This window comes from Plectropomus leopardus, chromosome 16, assembly GCF_008729295.1.
Source record: "Plectropomus leopardus isolate mb chromosome 16, YSFRI_Pleo_2.0, whole genome shotgun sequence".
NCBI lineage: Eukaryota > Metazoa > Chordata > Actinopteri > Perciformes > Serranidae > Plectropomus > Plectropomus leopardus.
In genome coordinates this window covers 28736613-28751005 of record NC_056478.1, presented here as the reverse complement: position 1 = coordinate 28751005, position 14393 = coordinate 28736613, and the positions used below count along the sequence as shown (strand labels likewise).

At 38.3% G+C, this 14393-nt stretch overlaps 1 protein-coding gene across 1 annotated transcript in view; it reads right to left on the bottom strand.

Moving 5' to 3' along the window:
* The window catches only part of bach2b (BTB and CNC homology 1, basic leucine zipper transcription factor 2b), a 118635-nt gene that overhangs the window by 34319 nt on the left and 69923 nt on the right, over positions 1-14393 (bottom strand). Inside the window, exon 3 of the mRNA XM_042504051.1 lies at positions 1395-1649. Within this exon, the coding sequence (XP_042359985.1) occupies positions 1395-1649 (255 nt within the window). The remainder of the gene's footprint in view (positions 1-1394; positions 1650-14393) is intronic.

Below are 14393 nucleotides of genomic sequence, written 5' to 3'. Positions count from 1 at the left end.
CGAGCGTACCGCACAGCAAATTAAAACACCATTTTACTGCTGTAGTATCTCATGACACCAAAAGAGACCGCAAATAAAAAAGAAACCAAAAATAACTGAAAATGTCAGCGGTGAAATCAATGTTGGGATGTGATAATACAAAAACAAGTGTAAATTCACAATTCAGCACAACATACACTCAGGCATCCACACACTGCCTGTTTTTTTGCTTATTGTTATGAGCAGCTAATCAGCTGTCTTAGAGCTCATGACCAGTCTTTCTACAAAATCTTGTGCAAGTCTGTGAATCCATTTGGGAGTTATGCGCCATTTTGCAATGGTTTTCTAGGCCCTAATAGAGGGCCTGAGACCCTCTTGTGATGGGATCACTTCAGCCACAACACAGTGATTAATGACTTAAAGCAAATGTCAGCCAGAGGTTTAAATTGTGCTTAAGGGCTAATGACCTGTTCCCTACTTCCTGCCTCCCCCAAAATAATTTATCATAAAATCTAAATATTTATAAATCAAAAGTAAAGTTCTCGTGTCTTTTGTTCTGTATTTGAAACACGTTCTCATCCCAAGTTGTCACATGTTGCTGCTCTTTCACATTTACATATTACACCAGGATGTTAAAAAAAACCCAACAAAAGCATGTGGGTTATGTTTGGTCAACAAAACCCCAGGACAACCAATGCTGGGACAACAACAAAAGCACATGTTTAAGATTAGGCTACAAAGGCAAGGTGGTTACAATTAGGAAAAATAATACGTGATGAACTCACTTGCAATTAAACTTTTTGAGACTTTGAGTCCACAAAGTGGAGATGAATGTAGTCAGGATCAGGACAGCACTCCAATTAAAAAGTTTTAATTGCCACACAGCAAGTTGCCCTTCTTCAGCGAGTAGATTTGGCTGATGCTGTTACGTTAAACACCGGCTTAGCCTCTTTCGCTTTGCGATGCCAGCATGCTGCCTCAAATCACACACTGGATCAGAATGATGCCGCTGTTTTTTTGGTTCTGTGTAAAAATGCAAAGGCTGCTTAAATAAGGGACTTTGTAGTGGCCCTATAGTGTGATCTCTGTGTATAAAGGACTATTTTAACAAAACTAGATTTTTACCTTTTAAAAGTAAAACGCAATCCGGGATTTTTCAACCTAAAACGGAGTCAGCAGTGTTTTAAATGGTCGCTCTTTTAGGCGTTCTAAAACAGTGAGGATTTAAGCCTTATTCCACAATTCACACATCACTGTGTGTGGCTATGGATGCTGGAGGAAGGTGCAGAGAGCCTGGTTGGTTTTTTACTGGTGCCAGCGGGGAGTTTCAGTGTTGCATTGTCTAAAAGTCAATAGCATTTCCCGCCCTGCAAAAGAAAAGTGTCAGGGGAAACAAGCATGTTTGATGGACGTACCTCTTCCGGAAGGCTAACAACCAAGCCATTCTCCGCCTGGCCCACCAGCGCCTGGAGGAAATACTCGCTGCAGGCGGCCAGCACGGACCGGTGCCCGCGGAACTCCTTGCCCTCCACCAGGACAGTCACATCGCACAGGATATCCTGCTTCCGCTGGTCGTTGAGGCAGAGGAGGATATTGGTACAATGAACTGTCGACTCATACACATACATGGGGGCTTCAGGCTTCTCATCCACGGACATTCCGCTCACGCCCTGGAAATAGAAGCACAACAGAGGGGGGGGTCAGCTTACAGCCGAGCCCAGCGAGCGCATACCGCAGGGCTGACATCAGCCCCGTCGGTCTGCTGCAGCCAGCCTCATGATTCAACACATAGACGAGCCTGACTGACTGACTGCTGCTGCTTCTCATGCCCGATCCCTCTTTAACAATAAAAAAACCTGTAAAATGTTGTTTTGCATGCTTCTGCTCACACCACATATCCACACATGAATCACAAAAGACTTTCAGTATATTCCACACATTTTCCCCTCCCACTGCACACTCAAATAACAAAAAAACATAACTGAATCAACAACAAAACACCCACAGAACACAGTTTACTTAAAAAACAATTACATTGTAATTAAAAGGTAGCCAAGAGCATCCAGAGTTACTGGGTCTGTACTTTTTTGCTGTGGAGATCCACATGTGTTTGTAATCTACGCAGGACTCACTGTATAGGTATGCTGAGCAGCTTGGACACACTTAGAAAGAGAACATCAGCTGAAAAAGGAGGAGGATAGTACAGGAGCTTCATCACAGGATAAGAACCCAAATGACCGCAGAGAGGTTGTTTTGTAGCCATGAGAGTGGAAACAATTACTGTAAGCCTATAATATGGCCACAAAAGCCTGAGTCTTTTTTTCTGCAGTTGCAAAAGGCCTCTATCCCCCACTGCTGCTGTGATCATCTCAATTTAACACAAAGTGATTTAAACTAGGCTCAGTGTACACATGTTATATGCAGAAATATTAAAGGAGCAGTACGCAAAAATTTAGAGCAGATCTGAAGCCACTTTTAAACTGCTTGCTTAAGGTTAGAATATCGCTTTATTATGCTGCCGCACTGTTCTGTATAAAAGATATGATTGTGTAATAAGGAGACAGAGTTGTCTTTCATTTAACCCTTTGAAAGTATTCAAAAACTTCGAATTCCAAGAAAATTGGTTTGCTTTCTTTTGAAAACACGGGAAAAAGGCAATGAGCAAAAAACTAGTAGATTTGGAAAACTACTTTTTTCAAAAACTAGGGAAAATGTCCCAAAACTATATTTATTGTTATCATATTTATATATTTAACTTTTTTTTTTATTTTATTTTTTTACAGAATTGTTGTTATTTTCTATTATTTCTAATATAATAAAAGTACAAGACAATTTCCAGAAAATTAGTGGGAAAGCCAAATAATAATAATAATTAATAATAATAAGAAGAAGAAACAAAAGATGACCTAAAATTAAGCAAATCTTTAAAAATAATTTTAAAGTTTAAGTTATTTGGACATTTTTTAAAGCTTTCTTAGAATTCTATTATAATCCAACAATTTCTTGCAATTTGTGGAACACTTCTTACCAAATAAATTTAGAATTTTTTTTGAAGAAGCGAGAGACAAATGTCTAGGTAAAAAAAGAATAAAAGCTAGGTGGAAAAAAACTATATTTATAATGATCATAATTACACATTTAAAGTTATGCTACAAAAGTTGCGTTATTATATTTTTGAGCACTTGTTTCTTGCTTGTTTTTTTTTATCTGTATTGTCTATTTTTCATCACTGTACCTGTACTGCCTATGCATGTACAAATGTCGTCTTTGCCTTTTTTTTTTTTATAAAAAAAAACAACAACTTTATTTTACTTTCTCTTTTTTTGTTTTAACTAATTTTCAGGTAATTTTCTTGTACATTTTACTAATTTCTTGCTGTTTTTTTGTCTGTTTTTTCTTTTGATGCTTATTGTCGTCTTTCCATATTTAAAAAAAATATCAAGCCAATTTGCTTAGATTTGCTGCTGATCTATCAATCCTTAGATATACAGCAACACTTATACGACCATCTTCAGTAAACAGAGGGGACACTGTCGTCTCTTAGCCTTTACCCACTGCAATTAACGAATATCATAAATAAACAACGTGTTATGATCCCCTATGGCTCCAGCTTTATTGCCTGACTGGAGTTGCGGTAAGTCAGCGTAACTCCACACTTCCAAAACACAAACCCCGTGAAGCTCGACTCTGGGAACACAACAGCACGTGCCCCGGATTTTCCAGCCAAACGTTCCATCCCACTCGCACTGTGATGACAGACGCGGAGCTATCTTCCCTCAGAGAAGCCACCAGATACACAACACACACAGACAGACACAGACACATAACTTAATCGAAAAGACCTTTATATTAGACCGCGCTCAGTGCCAAGATGCCCCTCTGCTATTTGTAGGCTTGTGGTCGCAGGTTTGAAATGAACTGTGCTACTCTCTGTCATCTGTTGACACAACAGCACACAGACTAAAGCTGACATTTGTTACATTTGTCATTCTGGACCCCTTTGTGTCTGCTGTGTTTGTGCGAGGATTGAACTCATCGACCCCTAATAAAGTAGAATTATGAGCTAAAGTGAGCTATTCCACTGAATAAAATTAAATTATCTGTCAAAATGAATGCCTTGACGTGAGGTGACTTTGTCCTTTTGTCCTACTTTTTCATGGCGCTTCAAATTAGATTTCCTCAAAAAAAAAGTTCCCATCAGTGTTTTTTTTCTCAGTCTGTTAACAAGCTATCAGACAAATGTAGACGTCTTGAAAATGTGATTACACACACGGAAAATGTCCTCGTTCACGGAACTGTTCTAATGAAATTTCTCCTTGTTATGATTGGAGAGAAAATAACACCAAGTGCTGGATGTTTACATGTTGTGTAACTTTGCTGCTTTTGACTGACAGCTCATGAGTCAGAAGGACTCCCTATGTATGGAAATGTTTATGGAAGGAAAGTTTTGCTAACCTTATGTGTTTGTTTAACTGACCTGTTTTTTTGTGCAAATCAGAGAAGCGTACATCACATCTGACTTTTGAGTGTTAGCAATGACTACATAACCAAATAAAATTTTAAAACCTGGATCGACATAGGGTTTCTTGCGCTTTCACAGGCATTAAAACCTCTGAAACATTGAGCAAATTGATGTGATTTCTTTTAAAAACATGGCAGTCAGCAACCTGACTGCCATGTTGTGCCAAAAAATAAGTAAACGGTGACAAGAAAATTACCATAAAAGAATTGCTAAAAAAGATAGATAGAAAATTAGACATTTTTCAAAAAGCTACGGATAAATACAAGAAAAACTATATTTATTATCCTAATAATTATCAGAAATTACTATTTTTTGCATATATGTATTATTTAATTTTTGCTCTTTTTCTCAGGTCACTTTTCTTTTTTTTTTGTTTGGCTAATTTCAGGTAATTTTCTTCTAACTTTTTCCAATTTCTTGCAAATTTCGGACTCATTTTGTTTTTAAGCTGCCCATTGCCTGCTTTCCATGTTTCTGAAAGCTGTGAAGCCAATTTGCGCAGGTTTCAAAGGGTTAAGCAAAGGAAGCGCTCACTGACTCATGTTTTTTAGTCTGAAAAATGCTCAGCAAGAAGAGAAGTGTTACTGATAATGAAGAAGCAGAGCTAACATCCTTCAGCTAAATAACGACATTGTTAACACAAAAGAACACAGCAGTAGAAATCTTCCACCACTTTAAAAAATAAAAATAAAATAAAACTTTAAAAAATAAATAAATAAATCCAGTTTTTATGCAAAGAAACAAAATGGCACAAGTGGCTCCAGATGTTAAACTTTCCCATATTTATACAGAAGATGAAAAATGACATGTAAGGGCACGTTAATAGAAGTATGCACAGCTGCATGTAAATGGGAATGTTACAGGAATGCTTCTTTACATTAGCCATATTGTCTTTTTCCGAGTAAGGGCAAAAAATTGAATATTTTGCACATATACGTAGTTGGTGCTGAGTGTGATCATTTGCCATAACAGACTCTGTTCTGAGTCTGTGGGAAATTTTTTTCCATCATCCAGGATTCTCAGAGCGGGTGGGTCTGGTAATCCCACACACACTTGAGGCCTCAGCGAAGGCGATGTGTGTGCGTAGATGGTGCGATTGTCGCTACTACTACACTACTGGGAGTGTGAAAATGGATAGCGAGAGGCTTCTTCACCTTGCAAATAGAACCAACTCCCATCTTGTGAAAACAGGAGCGTGTCACGAGGTGAAAAAGCAGCACAGGAGGGCTCACAGCACTGACGCTGAGCAGCTGAGACGCTGATTGCTGGCTATTGTTACATGAGAAAACGTCTTTCCTTCCGAAGGCAATCAATCCAGTTGACAATTCCCACAGCAACACATATCAGAGTGCTGAATGAAATTGCTGGATATGGCGTTCGGTTTGTGTTCATGTGCTGCGGTTTGCAATCACACTCACTACAAACCTGCACAGCCTCTGAAAAACCTGCATCTAGCACTATCATTTTAACAGCTGCTGTTTTGTCCTGAAGCAGCAGTTCTAACAGGATAGAAAGAAGCTGTTGCACATGACAGCTAAATAAATGTAATGTAAATGTAATGTAATAAGGAAGGTTAGATATATTCTCCATTTCAACCCAACTGCCAGAAAAAATGTTGGCTATTTATGTTTCTGCAAACCATTGATATTTTACATTTTTGCACATTATTATACAGCAGATGTGTTGACTTTTCATAATCCAGCAATGCTGTGGTTAACTTGTGGTTGATCACTTAGTTAATGGTTAATAAAAAGATCATGTTTTGGCTTAAATGACCTAAGTTTGGGGGCTCAATCCTCACTGGAAAAGCAGGATTGTCTCTGTAAATAAACACCTGCTTTGCATGGCACTATCCGAACAGGAAATGCAGGGATGTCTCTGTAAAAACAAACAAAAAAATGACAACTGACTGCTAAAAAAATCTCAGGATCGAGAGGTAAAAGCCCGCAGAAAAAACACTGACAGGACCCTAAAAACACCCACATTTGGGGGCTGAAAAGCCACTGTGGAAAAAGCCAACGGTCCTTAAAAAGCTCCCAAATTTGGAGCCAAAAAAAAAACCCCACAGAAAAAAATGGGTTCCAAAAAAAAACACCCATGCATGATGGCTAAAAAGCATGGTTATAAGTATTAAATGTTGAATAAAAGGCTGCATGTAAATCTAAAATATCTAAAATAAATTCTTGTTTCCTATAATTGTGCAAAATATTAGCCCTGAGTTAGTTCATAACCAAACTGTCGATCTCTTACAGAATGTATGAACACATTCACTTGAGTTGTGTGGGAATTTTACACATTAAATTATCTGAGCCTAGCCACCAAACAGTTTTTTGCAGTGAGTCTGGAAAACATCTGGACAGCATCCACTTAATCAACTGAGCTAGAAGCCAAACAGATCCAAGCCAGCTACAGTGGTAAGTGTTTCAGTCGATAATGCAACCTGTCACCTTTTAAAACTCTCAAAGCTCATGATTATCTAAATGTATATAGGCCAGGTTTTGCAGATGTAATATGCAAATGACTCAGCAACTGCATGACTCACTTTTGACCTCATGTTCATGAAGAAACTTGAATTAAAGTGACAGTTGAGAGCATTTCCAGAACAATCCACATCAGCAAAATCTAATCTCAACCCAGTGATTGATGCTTTTGTCCTATCAGGTGCAAGAGACAATCGTGTTGTGGTGTCATCGACATAGACGAGCACTTGTCAATCATCTACGGCCCACTAGAAATGACGTCTAACACGAGCTAATGCGTACTGAGCCCAGACCACAATGAGGGAAGTGAAAATTGTGGGCTGACTCTGCGAGGCTACACTGAGCCATGAATTGCATTAAAAATCTCTTAACCCTTTGAAACCGGGAGCTACATCCCTTTTCTTGTGCTGCTTTCACACCTTTCACAAGCAAAATTGGCGATTTTTCTTTCAAAAACATGGGGGAAAAAGGCCAATATGCACCTTAGTGAGAAATGTTTCACAAATTGCAAGATATAAGTAGATCTGGAAAATTACTCTATAAAGCTTGGTCAAAAATGTCTGGGGAAGAAAGAAAAAATGCTAGGAAAAACTAAATTTATTGCTAATTATCATGTTGAAATCATGTTGAAGAATTATACAATTTATTAATATTAAATAACTTTTTCCATGTCTTGTTTGTCTTGCCTTGTTTGTTTGTTACTTTTAAAAATGTTCAGATTTTTTTTGTACTTCAAAAAAAAAATCTTAGTTTCAGGTCATTTCTTCTTTGTTTTAAAAGATTTATTGATAATTATCATAATCATATACATATTTTTTTTTATTGTACAGAGTTATTGGAATTTTTAAGGCACTTTTTCAAGTCTCGTTTGCCTTGCCTTGTGTTTTTTTCTTTCTTTTTTTTTGGTTTGTTTGTCACATTTTTTCCAGCCTAAATTTTTTTCCATTTGACTTTATTTCTTGCTGATTTTTCAGTCATTTCTTCTTGTTTCAAAAGTTGCAAGAAATTAGTATAATAACTGTATTTATTGATAATAATCATAAATACATATTTTAACTCATGTTACAGAATTATCATGTTTTTGAAGCACTTTTTCAAAGTCTTGTTTGCCTTGCCTTTTTTTTCTTTTCTGTTTGTTGAGTTGTTTTTGTTTTTAAACAAATTCTTGTTTTTTTGTACTTTTTTCCTATTTTCTTGCTAATTTTCAGGTAATTTCTTTTGTTGCTCATTTTCTTCTTCCCATGTTTTTAAAAGAAATCAAGCCTTTCTGGCCAGGTCTCAAAGGGTTAATATCGGCCCTTTCATAGCTGGAGTTGTTTACCTGTGTCAGAGCTGAGGAGCAGTCTACTGTCTGCTGTGGGGGCTGTTGTGGAACATCTATGTCAGTCCAGACTTTCCTGTGGTTCTGGGCTGCTCGAACTGTTGTGTAGTTTGCTTATTTCCACCAAAACATTTCTCAGTTGGCCTCCTATGATAATGACCTGTCTTCCAAGAATAATGTTTCCAGATGCGGTTGCGAGCTTCGGAGCAATCCAAACATGCTATTTCTACCCTGGAATGCACTTGGACTTCAGATGGTTTTGTTGCAAGTGGGAGGAAAATGCAAGGGTGACACAAATACACGCATACAGTGTGCAAAAGCATATTCATACATGCGCTCGTACAGACAGACGTACCCAGACAAACACACCACAAAATAGCAGGCTGTGGCAGAATTCTGATTAGAAGTGCTGATGGATGCAGAAGATTTTGTATTTTTCTCCTCTTTATGACTTCCAGGGTCAGTTGTTGACGGCAGCTCTTTCCGCCGCGTTAATACTGATGACGCCAACCTTCTCGGCAAGTTGCATACATTCCTTGCGCAGATCAAAAGCACAGCGTGGTGGTGATGAGAGTGCGCTCCAGCAGCGGTCGGAGCCGGCTGCAGGGCGCTCTGCTGGCTGCTCCTGGAGAGCGCCTGCTGATCTAAAGGGGGAGCTGAAGAAGACTAATGTGGCTGGAGACGTGTTAGCTCTGCTTTACCTATTTCGGCAATTATTCTTGTGGAGCAATGGTGCACCGCGTGTACACACAATCTCACACACTGCCATACGGTACAGAGGGTACATAAGAGGGAGCTGAAGGTAACATCCTGTACCAAACAATGTTCACCTGTCACAGCGTTCATGTGTGAATGGAAGGTCTGTACTGACTGTACCTGCTGTTGACTTACTGTTGTCCTTGGTCAGATTGATTGATTCCTAACACATGGTTTTACAGTCTAAGGTTCAGTCACAAAGTTTGATTCTTTGGTTCTCACTATTAAGATCAGCATTGTTCTTATGCATGTGTGTTCAATGTAATATGCAGATTTTTCAAAGTGGGGTTGCATTTGGTACTTATCCATAGACAGTGTATTACATAGTGTAGATGGCGGTCAGCATACCCCAGTTTCTACAAGTCTTTGTACCCATCTGTGCTCCCTTCAAAGCCACCAGACTCCTTCTAAAAAAAGACTAATTTTACCTTTTGAAACCTGGAACGGCATGAATTTTCTTGATCTGTATTCAGATTTCTTTCACTTATGTTTAAACCTTTGAAACTTGAGCAAATTGGTTTGATTTCTTTTGAAAACATGGCTATAAAGGCAAGGAGCAACTTGGAAAGATGCCCCATAAACTGCATGAAATTAGCAAAAGGTGACAAGATAATGACCTGAAAAACAGTTTTAAATATATAATATATATATATATATATATATATATATATATATAGAGTGATTGCGAAATTAATAAAAGTTAAAAATAATTAAAAAAATAAAAAATAATACATAAATTATAATAATAGGTCCTGAAATCCCCAAAAAGTCCTTAAATCCTAGAAACATCCTTGATGCTCAAAAAATGTCCTTAACTCACAGAAATGTCCTAAAATCCTATAAATGTATTTACATCCAATAAACATTCTAATATCATAGAAATGTCCCAAAAACTCTTAAAATGTCCTAAAGTCCTTAAAACATCCTTAGATCCTGGAAACATCCTTAAATCCAAGAAGCATTCTAAAATCCAAGACACATGTATGGGGCTGCTGCAAATGGCCCCTGGCCTCCTGTCATTTTACAAAAATGGCCCCCAAGCAGAGCAAGTACCTAGAGTGTAGGTGGGTTAACTTTCATCTCCTTGATTTAATCAATCTTTATTTTCATGCACCACTAAGAGCAGAACTAAGATTTGACCTAACACACACACCGGAGATAAAAAAAGAGCACATTAAGAGCAGGATGTTTGAGTCAGCTTTGGCCTGACTGTATCATATGACGTGGTCTTAGTTTGGGGACTTTATGTAGGAGGGGCGGGAGGGTGGGGTGGTTTAAGTGTGACAGTGTGTCATAATGTGCTGTGTGATGTGTGTCCTCTCTCGCTCTCTGTCTGTCTGCAGTGTGTGTGGAGGGAGGAGGCGGCGCCGGGTCATGGCGGAATGGAATACATAAAGGAGGGAGGGAGGGCCGACTGCCTTCGGGGGGCTGAACTGAGCCCCCGGTGGCAGAGTCATGATTGCTCCTATCATAAAAACACATCATTCACCGCTCAGGAAGCTTACATATCCTCTATGCATTCCACTGAGACGCCTTTGTGTACATCTACAGTGCAGTGATGGGCAGAAAAAGCAATGCAAGTTGTTTTCACATTCTTTCCCCTTGATTTAAAACCAACACTGACAGATTCTATATGAAGGCTTCCTGCTTTCTTTGTGCTGCAGGCAAAGAGGTATTAAACATCTCTGCAAGTAATAAGCATTTTCATGCGCACGTCTTATAATAAATGTCAGGGGTTGCCAGTCTAGCATGTTGAATCAGACTCAGAAGTTGATAATCAAGCTGCAGCAAGCAGAACCACTGGACTCTGACGAATCACACTGACTCAGGATGTTCCTTTAAGAACAGCCTTGACTGTCCAAGCATGAAGGAGACAAACACATGCAGTATATGAATGTTTCTTCTTGACCTTGGAAACCTCTGTCCACAAATAACATGTTTTTATGATAATAAAAGTTTGTTACTAAACTATATAAAGGTTTCCCACACATTCATTTACTTGTGGCAGCCCGCCACAATTAAAACATCTGCCACCACAATAGATTTTCTATTTTTGAAGCTGGACAGTACATTAGGAGTGCTGCTGAAACATATGGACCGTTTATGCATTGCACTGCACTATCAGAGCGCAGAGCTAATCTGGGCACAGATGGAGCAGCAGAACCTCAGGATCATTGTTTATCTTCACTCACAAACAGCTGCTCCTCTCATCCATCGATCTGGTCTGATCAGATAAGATCAGCTTTTTATATATATATTTTTTTCAATTAAATTGATATTTTGAAGATACTATTTTTTGAGGACAACTTAAGTGTGAAACTGGGAGAAAGAGGGGATGACATGCAGTTTGAGTCCAACCTTCAACTGCTTAAGCAAAAACACAGCCTCTTAACATGGGGCACCGACTCTACCAGATGAGCTACTGGGCACACTAGTCTGATCAGCTTTTAAATGGAGTGACAGATCAATTATCCAACCCACGAGTCACAAACTGCTATTGAGGAAAAAAGAACTCCACCTGCACTGCGTTCACAGACCAGCAAATACCTCAGAATTCACTGAGGGGACACAGAATGATACAAGGGGACAGGCATGCATTCAAAAGAGAGAAAAAAATCAGTATACCTCAACAGCAAATATCTCCAAAAACTCTGCAAGTCACACAAAACAATTTAGACTGATAAATAGTGCTAAAGGTAAAAGGAAAAATATGTATTTTTGATTTTAGCGTGAACTGTCCTATTAAGTCTAAAAAAATGCTGTTTTGTTAATGATCTGATTGCTTTGGAGAAGCTTTTTCAGCAAGTCAATGCAAATACAGTTTTCACTTGTTGATATATTAACATATTGGTCACGTTTTCCATCATTTCCTGACAGATTATTGCCTCAAACGGGGGGACAATGAATCAGAATGGAACAAAAATGAGGCCCATGGGCACATTCATAAACACCAGCTGCATGTCACAAGCTGTTTCAAATAATGAAATCACAGACAGGAGGTCCAAAGCACAGCTAACTGTGGGACAACAATTTTAACACCTCTTGAGTTATTGGGATGATTTTTTTAAAATGCGACATCTACACGTCCCAACTGTGACAAAATACAAACGCACCCTGTGGATGCTTGTGATAAACAAGGTTACTCTCTGCTGCTGCTGCAGTCTAATAACATTATCCACTGAGGCACTACAGTCACTAACGTGAACACTATGGCACTATGCACAAGTAGGAGGGAGGACTCCTGCCAGGTTATTATAATTACAGTGAGAATGAACATGGTTTTAATTGGGATTATCAAATTAGGCCACGGTAACGAATGCCCTTGGAGTGGTGAAAGGCGGCAAATGTCAACACTGATGGCGCGGATGATGGGTAGGTAAATGAAAGCCCTAATCTGTGGTAGAAATTAGGTGAAGTTCAAATGAAAATCACTTTAAGGTCTGCTCTATGACAGTGTTTGCAAGCCAAACCAAATGCAAGCAGAGGCTTCTTCAGCCACAAAATACATACTTTAATGTACTGTCTTTGAATTATATTTTTAGAGAGGTTTCATTTCCCCCAAGTGAAACTATCTGCTTCCCCAAGCTGAAAGATTAGTTTTTGTGGCAGTATTGGTTAGTATCATAACATCCATCCATCCATCATTGTGTTTGCCAATTCTTAATACTTTGGTCCAAAATTTTGAAATTTGTTCAACAACTGCAAGGCAGATACACAATGGTCAACTGTCAGCACAAAGAAAGCATGAGATGAGAAAAAGACCTTGAACTAGCCATGAGAGTCATTATGGATAAAATAAAGCAAAATGCATGAAGGCAGATTTAGGTCTAAAATTCGGCAGAACCAAATTTTTTCAGTGAGGTCGACTGAGTTAAAATTTGTAGATCAATGAATTACCATGAACATCAATTACCCTGTGTTTTGTCACATTTTTCAAGAAAATGCCAGTTATTTTCGCATGCCTCCATGGTGAAAGAAGAATCCAAAAACAGAGAAAATTCTTCATAAACTAGAGTAAATGGAGGTTTTGTTGAAGCTGTCACCCAAGTCCTGCACTACTTAAAACACTGCTCAACTGAACACAAATTCACAGTTCAAACGCATGTTTGCCCAGGCGTGCCACTCGTATGTGAAAGTATTTCAAATAATACGGTTTTAGCAAAACTGCATGTCTTCGGGAAGTACTGAGCATATAACTGGATGAGAGTTGGATTACACTGCGCCCATCGTGTGTCAATTTGTAAACTGATGTTTTGATATAGTTTACTATTGTTAAATGTGGCCCCCATTTACTTCAATTCAGAACAAAAAGTCTACATCTTCAGATTCTTTGTTCACCATGCAGGCACTCAAAACAAACAAACTTTTCTTTAGAATTTTAATACAACACAAGGTGAGGAATTGATACAAAAAAGTCATTTTATTGGTTCCTTAAACCCCGCATGTTCTAAAACATGGGAAGAACGCAGTGAGCAGCTTCAGAAAAATGAACCAGAAATTAAATTAAATTACCTGAAAATTATCAACACAAAACCAAACCAAACAAAAAAAAAGTTTAGAAAATTTGAAAAAATAAACAAGGAAATGACCTGAAAAAGTGCATCGATAATAATAATTATGTAAAATAATTTTAAATCTATAATTATGATGATTGTAAATATAGTTTTTGGACAATTTTTTGTTATTCATATTTATTTATTATATTTTTTTTAAACTAATTTTCTGTTTTTGGAAAACTTCTTGCCAAATTGCTCACCGACTTTTTCCTCTTTTTTTTCAAAAAAAGCAAAACAATTGACTCAGGGCTGAAGGTTTAAATACTCATAAAGGTGTCTGAACGCATCACAAGAAAAGTTTGGTTGACCCGGGTTTCAGCGGCTAAAAGACTTTCAAGCTCTGAGCCACCAGTTTGTATTGCAGGTTTTCTGTTAGTCTCCTGGCTAAGGCAGCACGCTGACTCGCTGTAAAATGTATGAATGATTTCACTACATCTCACATTCATGATATGATGGTATTTTTTTATGATATTTTCAGTCTTCAAAGTTGAAACAACATTTCAGTTCATGTATAAGATGGCACCAGGATCTTGAGACAAGTGCACATCTAGACACACACTACATCATACATCTAATGCACCATAGGTGGCCTCCTTTAATATTTATCAAACAGGGGTGTTAATCATACCCAGAATAGCACTGCGCTGCAGGACGAACTGCAGAGATCATCAGAAACGTGTTAATGGTTCATTATGAGCATCAATGGGGATATCAGGCACGGGGATTGATTAAACTGGGATTAGTCTATCTGGGCCGTAATAGAGAATGTTAATGCGGAT